General features: G+C 40.1%; 1 protein-coding gene across 1 annotated transcript; it reads left to right on the forward strand.

Annotated features, from left to right (window-relative positions):
- The first annotated feature begins 233 nt into the window (after nt 1–233).
- On the forward strand, nt 234–8,006 carry IER3IP1 (immediate early response 3 interacting protein 1). The gene is made up of 3 exons (XM_090285554.1): nt 234–412; nt 5,794–5,895; nt 6,793–8,006. Exons 1-3 carry the CDS (start codon nt 322–324, stop codon nt 6,846–6,848), a joined length of 249 nt encoding a protein of 82 aa, XP_090141680.1. The 5' UTR covers nt 234–321; the 3' UTR covers nt 6,849–8,006.

The following is an 8,006-nucleotide window of genomic DNA, read 5'->3' on the forward strand; positions in this document are numbered from 1 at the left end:
ACTTTTTCCATTCTTGTTTTCGTCCTTAATCTTTGAAACACAGCGTGTATTTCGCATCACAGTTCGTACCAGCCCCATTTCAAGCGTTCAACAGTCACAGGTGGCTCTTGCGTTGGACAGCACAGGTCTAGACAGCTAAACAGGCAGGCCTTGCAGATGTAAGCGTGGGGCGGGGCTTAGTCAGTCAGGGGGCGGAGCTTCTCGGAAAATGCGTTTTGGTCCTCATCGGCTGCCGTAGGAGGGCGCCGGCCTTACTGGTGCCACGTTCCCTGCGGCGGCTGCGGACAAATCAGTTGGGCCTGGGGGTGGCTCCCGGCGACCATGGCCTTTACCCTATACTCGCTACTGCAGGCTGCCCTGCTCTGCGTCAATGCCATCGCGGTGCTGCATGAGGAGCGTTTCCTCAAGAACAGTGAGTAGGGTCGCGGGGTCGGGCTGAGGTGGCAGCGGCAGAGCCCAGGGGGCGCGGACCCGAGGCGGGCCGCGTGAGGGGACAAGCTGGGCCGGGACAGACGAGCGGCCGAGGGCCCGGCTCTTGGATCCCTTCCTTGCGGGGGAAAGCCAAGCCACTTTCATCTCACCAGGTGTGAACTCAACAGCGGGATAAAGGTCGTTAAACAGACTCCCACTGCGTGCAGAGCCCTGGGGGTGCGAATGAGGGGGCTACTGAGATGAGCCAGAGCCGCCCCTGCCTGCGAATACTTTAGTTGAGTAATTTACTGCAATTCCCTGTGATCGCTTTTAATAGTCAAAACCCTGAGGTCTGAGTGGTCTGCTAAAGAGGGAGGGGCGTGGTCATTTGTATTTTAGGTGTTTGAGTGAATGAACGGAGGGAGGGCCTGAGGGCTTCCTGGGCTTCGGGGTTAAGAGGAAAGGGAAAGTGTTGGGCTTGTCACGACATCCAGCCACCCGCGTGCCAAGAAAGTTTGTTCAGCACAGTTTTTGGCGCCTACGATGTGGCAGGAACTGTGCTAGAGTCATACAAAGATGAAGACACAAGTTATACCAACTGGGACCTCACCATCCAGCAACCTCCATGCCACCCAGGGCAGGCTGCTCCTTGCGCTGAGATGCAAAATTGAGGCAGGATACAGCGTTATGTGTATTATTTGCCACACTGTACCAATTACGTCTGTATGAATCACTGAAACCCAAACCCATGAACAGAATTGATTTTATTCTTGCAGAAGAGATTTATTGAGCATAAATCATGTGCCCAGCCAATGCAGTAAGAGCTGAGGTTACAGCAGTTACCCTGCCCTTCTACTGGAAGTTAATGTAAATAAAACTGAGCAAGTAACAATAACAAAGGTACAGAATATTATGGAAAAGAAGTGTAGTGAAATTTTAACCTGTGAATCTGAAAGCTTCCTGGAAGAACTGTGTCTAACCCCAAGTCTGATAAGTGAGTAAACCCTATCCAGGTCAAGGTGAGGCGTTGGGTGAAGTTGAGGTGTTAAAACTCTAGGGCAGGTGAAAACAAGGTCTTAAGCAAGGCAGTGACATGACCGGATTTGTGTTATTTGTGAGATCCACTGGCCACGGTATGGAGAACAGATTGGAAGAGTAGAAAAGTGGATGGGGGAGCACTATTCCAAACAGGGCGAGTAGAGGTGGTGGTGTACTGTCAGTTGGGTGGGCATAACAAAACTAATAACAACTGATACTTAACACTGTGGGCTGGGGTCTGTATCAAGTGTTTTCCATATATTAACTTGTATGACGCTGACAGCAGCCTTATGAAATCATTTTCATCCCCACTTTACAGATGGAGGACCTTAAGCACAGAAGAGAGTAGGCAACTTCTCTAAGATCACACAGTTAGAAAGTGGCAGACCTAGCACTGAAACTGAGCAATCTGACCCAAGAGTCCATCTCTTCTCCACTATACATTCAGAAAAGTGGAAGGGATCACGTTGTGGGTTGAATTGTGTCTCCCCCAAAAGATATACTTAAGTCCTAACCCTTGGTACCTGTGAATGTGACCTTATTTGAAAATGGAGTCTCTGCAGTTGTAATCAAGTTAAGATGAAGTTACGCTGGAATAGGATGGGCCCTACCCAATGCGATGTCCATATCAAGAGAAAGAGATACATACAGAGATACACAGACACACAGTGGGAAGAAGACCATGCGGCAGTAGAGGCAGAGATTGGAGTGACGCAGCTACAAGCCAAACAATACCAAGATTACCATTAACTTGGGGAAGCTAGGAGACAGGCACGGACGAGACTGTCCCTCAGAGCCCAGAGGGAACCATTTCTACCAACACCTTGATTTTGGACTTCTGCACACCAGAACTGTGAGAAAATGAATTTCTATTGTGTTGAGCCACCCAGTATGTGAATCTTTGTTATGTAGCCCTAGGAAACTTAAAAATCAGGAGATATTTAAAGGGAGAAAGGGCACATTTATTGTTTGGACATGAAGAACAAGGAAGCAAGGAAAAAGTCAAAGATCTCTCTTGGTTTTCTGGCTTCAGCAACTGAATGAAGGGTAGTAACCGAGTTAGTGCTGGAGGAAAATTGGGAGGGGGCAGGTAAGAAGGTGAAGAGAGTGAAATATGTTTTGGGCATGCCTAGTTTGAGATTATGTCTGAGGTATGCCAGTGGAGGTTGGAGTAGTCAGTTGGACTTAAATCCATAAAACAGAGCAAAAGCCACAGTGGAGGTTGAACTTTGAGTTTGTCAACCACAGATGATAAAGAAGCCATACAGAGAGATGAAATGTGCTCAGGGAAAGAAAAGTACAAAGGGAATTGGGGAGCAGTACTGTCCTTGAATCTCTTCCAGTATCTAATGTTTAGGTAGAGATGGGAGAGCTGACCGGAGAAACTGATGAGTGAGTAAAACAGAGAAATGGGAACATTTAAACAGTGGGGTTTCCCAGAAGGCAAGGAATGTTTGAGGAAGAGAGAGTACGGCAGTGGAATATTCTGAGAAGCCAAGTAAGGTAAGGACTGAAAAGTGTCCTAAGGATTCGGGGTAGTCAGGTCATGGGTGATTGTGCAAAAACACTTACAGCAGTAGGTAAAATCCGTATTGGAATGGGTTGAGAAGGAAGTGGAAAGTGGCAAAATGGAGACAGCAAGGCTATCCAGCGTTATCAGTAAGGTGGCGGGAATGAAGAAGAGGGAGCTGGAAGGGGGTGCCAGGGTGTGTTTTGTGGTGTGGTTTTGTTTTTAGATAGAGGAGGCTTGAGCATGTCTCCTCAGTGCCAATGAGAACCAGCCAGGGCTTCTCAACAAAATATTCAAGCATGAAAAAGATGAAAGCACATATAACAATTATTAAATCATAGTGATAAGTATGTTTCAAAACTTTAATGATTGAAGGTTATAAAAGGAATTGCTAATGGGAAGAATCTAGTAGTGAGAGTGCAATAAAAGATATGAGAGAGAAATGAGGTAAATTGGGAGCCTCGGGATTCTGAGACGTGGAAAGGAACGGGCTCTAAGGCACAGCTGGAGGAGCTGGCATTCAGCAGGAGGTGGGAAACACTAATTTGAAAGAACATAAGCACCCCTATGTACACTGCACCATTATTTACAATCACCAAGAACCAGAAACAGCCCAAGTGTCCATCAGTAGATGAGGGGATAAAAAAAGCTGGGGTACCTTTACACAATGGAATATTACCTGGCCATAAAAGAAAGGTGGGGGCAATCTTACCTTTTGCAACAGCGTGAATGGACCTGGATAAGCCAGTCAGAGAAAGACAAGTGCCATACGATTTCACTCATATGTGGAATCCAATGAATAAAATAAACTGATGAACAAAATAGAAACAGAGGCATAGATACATGGAACAGACTGACAGCTGTCAGAGGGGAGGTGTGTTGGAGGACTAGATAAAAGAAGGTAAATGGATTAACCGGAAAACATAGATACATAACACGTAGACACAGACGACAGTGTGGTGGCAGCAGAGGGAAAGGGGGTGAGAGGTAGATGGAGGTGGGTAAGGGGCAGGGGAGAGGGACAGAGAGAGACTGTGCTCGGGGAGATGGGCGCAGGATGCGGTGTGCAGATGAAGTCTTATTGAGTTGTACACTTGCAACTTGTATGGTTTTGTTAATCATTATCACCCCAGTAAATCCAGTAAAATAAAATGAAATAAAAAGGAGGAATGATTAGCTGGAGAAGCTGGCAATTCCTAGATTTGAGGCAGGATCATTTTCTTTGTTCTTTATAACAAATGGTCAGTCACTGTGTGCTAGGTTGAAATGATGTAGCAATGTCTGTATCTCATATATCTTACAGTGGAACAGATATTTTTCAATAATTATACAAATAGTTCATTGAGCCTGGGATAAAAGCTTTAAAGGTGAATCGTATCTCAGTGAAGCTGTTTTTAAAAAGCCATACATTTTTTAAAAATTCAGACAAGTATTTATTATATCCAGTACTAATGATGAGTGATACAAAAGAAACATGAAACTGTATTAGTCAGCTGGGGCTACCAAAACAAAAAATCATTAAGCAAAGTGAAATCTTTTTCCTGATACTAGTATAAAATGAAGACTTGTTCTCTGTCTTCAGGTTTAAGGGTTAACATGTCAGGAATTAATTAAGTCATTTGAGATTTTAAAAATGTAGTCATATGAGATATGACAGGTGAACCTGAAATGAGGACAAGAGAAGGACACATTATAGAAATGAGGACATGTAAGTCTTTAGAAGAATGTGTCAGGCAAAAATTAAAAAAAGAAAGAAAAAGAACTACCAGGTAAAGGTGAAGAAATAATGATTTATAATATCAGGAAAATGATGTAGAAGAAGGTAAAAGACTCATTTACAGAAAATAAGCGGGATAGTGGACTAAATTCCTCACCTCAAAACTGAGAAATGAAGAATGATCAAGGAAGAAAAAAAAAAGATGTGCCTCTGCTGGCATGATGGAGCATGCTCTGAAGGCCTAACCAAGCTGTTTGGGTTAAAATTTCCACCATGTAATATAGATAGTGAATCTCAGTTACAATGTCTTTATATTGATAATTACATTAGGTTTTATACATTCTGAATTGAGTTCATTATTATTCAACTTGGCCCTGCTTTTTCAGTTCTGACTTGAAACATATTTTGTTAGTTTAAAAAAGGAGTAGAACAAATGATAACAAACTCACAACTATAAGCAACTGAATCTAAAAAATAAAAGCAAAATCCAAGTAAGCAAACCAGAATAGGAATAGAATCATAGGTATGGGGATCATTTGGAGGGTTATCTGCTGGGAGCGGGGAGGGGGAGAAATGGGGAAATGGTGCAGGGATTAAGAAGCATAATCGGTTGGTACAAAATAGACAGGGGGAAATTAAGAATAATATAGGAAAAGGTGAAGCCAAAGAACTTGTATGCATGACCCATGGACATGAACTAAGGGGGGTGGGATTACTGGAGGGAAGGGGGATACTGGGCGGAGGGGAGCAAAAGGGAAAAAATTGGAACTACTGTAACAACATAATCAATAAAATTACTTAAAAAAAAAAGGAATAGAACACCAGTCAGGATGTTACAATGGTAATCTTTACTGAATTAAATGCTATGGAATAATTTATTAAACTGTCGTTTATTTTATGAAGCCAAAGTGGAAATGAAATGAGTTTTTGTTGCTTATCAAAAGTAAAAAATGTACTGTAAAGTATTTCACTTAGTAGTGTTTTTACTTCTAAGTCGTATACTTTATATTTTATATCTTTAACAGGCTCAAGATAATCTTTTAGAAAATGACTAATGAGGGAGCAAGGTGAGTGCATAATAAATTTTAACACAGCTAATCATTTTTATATTATGCAGTTGGCTGGGGAACAGACCAGGGAATTGGCGGATTCGGAGAGGAGCCAGGAATTAAATCTCAGCTAATGAACCTTATTCGATCTGTAAGAACCGTAATGAGAGGTAAGAAGAAAAACTAATGGTGCACTCTTAAGTTTTAATTTTGTGGTCTGATTTAAGTAGCAAAGCTTCTGAGTGTGAATACTATCACATACCATCTTTGTAGTGGGATTTTTTTTTCTCTTTAACCTGGCTTTATTGGTTTCTTTATTAGTTTGCTTCTTCTTTCTAAGCTAGCTGATGCAAATGGAATGGTCAGTGATATAATTTGTTTGTATGTTACCTCTCAAAGTCAAAAGACAATGATATTCTTGCCTTTTGCAATTCTGTTGCTTCCAAGTAGTAAAGTCAATTAGAGTCCTATAAGGCTTTCAAGAGAAAAATGAAGGTCCCATATCTGCTATTCTCTTAGAAAATATTTTAGAGCAACTCAATAAAGAAGAGTTCAAAACCTTTTATTGAAAACGATTAAAACTAGGGTCTCTTTCTGTCTCATTGTCTTCCTCTTTTTTTTTTTTTTTTTTAAGCTGGTTTAATTACAATTTTGAATAGAATAAGAGGTTCATTCTTAATTTAGTGATGAAGCTATGGAATCTTCTTTGCACTGTATTTCTAATGTCAAGTGTCACTGGTAGCCAGCTGTATGGAACTACGAGTATTTCTGCCTGGCTGGTGTGCTTCCCTATTCCCAGAGCTACACCAGCACTATCTACACATGTTTTCATATTAATATCATTGTAACCATGTGACCCTTATCCCCAGTCATACAAGCCCCCTTTAAATTAAGTTCTGGATTTTATGATCTAGCATGTTTGAATGTTCCTGTTACAAATATTTGCAACATGTTTATGATGACATATTACTAGGTATTTCCATCCTTCTTGGATGCTAGTAACTGTGACTTAGTTTTTTCTGATATTTTCTTCATAGTAACAAACTTTATTTTTTATTGTTTTGCAGTGCCATTGATAATAATAAACTCCATTGTAATCCTATTACTTTTACTATTTGGTTGAAGATCCCTGGGGGAAATGGAGACTCAGAAGAAGAGATGCCAGCAGAAGTTATTACTTTGGTCTTTATTGGAACACACATTTCTTAGCTGGCTGTCCTTGGACTTGACAAAAATGTAAACCTGATAAAACCAGAGTCCCTATTTATCTTATTTTTTAAAAATGTTGCTCTTATAGTTTCATTACAGAAAGATCAGATCATCAGAGGCAGTAAGTCTCCAGGATTGGAATACATTTGATTGCTGACTGTTAATAAAAGCACATGGTATGGTAAAGATTGTTCAAAGGGCGCAGGACTGTCACTTCTGTGTTTTTAGAGCTTTTTCTCTCACTTCTCAGGGATGAATTTTTTTTAACTTTTGAAGTTCCTTGTGACAGCTATGATGCTTGGAGAGTGATTATCCTCCCAGATAAAATTTAAAGGATTTCAAAATGTAATTACTACATATAAAGTTAAAAACAGGTAATTGGGATGATTTTATTTTGAACTCTTTTGTTAAATATTTTGTCTATTGTCTTGGCTATGAAAAATTAAAATTTATAGTAACTATTGAGGACCAATACAATCTGACTTCAGGGAGAATTATAATTTTATAAGTCATAGTTGCATGGTGATTGTGCAGCTATGACTTTCAAATTCTAAAATTTAAGTTCTTTTCATGCATTTCTCAGTAATTGTCCTGAATGAGGAGGCCAGATCAGTATCTATATTTACATTGGTAGAAAAATATGAGTAGAAAAAGAAAAGTCTATGCCCTTTTTACAGTGATCACTTATTTTTGAAATCCACTTAAATATTAGCCTACAAGAGCAATTCTAAACAATCACAGTTATAAACTGTACTATGTAAGAAGGCTTTATTGTGAAGCATTTACCTCTCCCAAAATTATCACGTTTTCATTTCTTGGAGTAGATTATTAAAGGGTGTGATTCTCAATTCTTTCTGTCACTAGGGCATTCATGCTGGATAAGGTTTTTTGTTTTGTTTTGATGTCTTATATAATCCTATATTTTACTCACCCTATAATACAGTTTTATGCAGAAAGATTAAAACTATGTAAATGGTTTTTATGGAAATTATCAGTTGTAATATTTTAAAGGGGGTAGAATGGCATCTTTGTTTATAGGATATTTGTAAATAAAGTTAAATTTCCAAGTCAA

Source organism: Furipterus horrens, unplaced genomic scaffold, assembly GCF_987537825.1.
Source record: "Furipterus horrens unplaced genomic scaffold, mFurHor1.1.pri manual_scaffold_8, whole genome shotgun sequence".
Lineage (NCBI taxonomy): Eukaryota > Metazoa > Chordata > Mammalia > Chiroptera > Furipteridae > Furipterus > Furipterus horrens.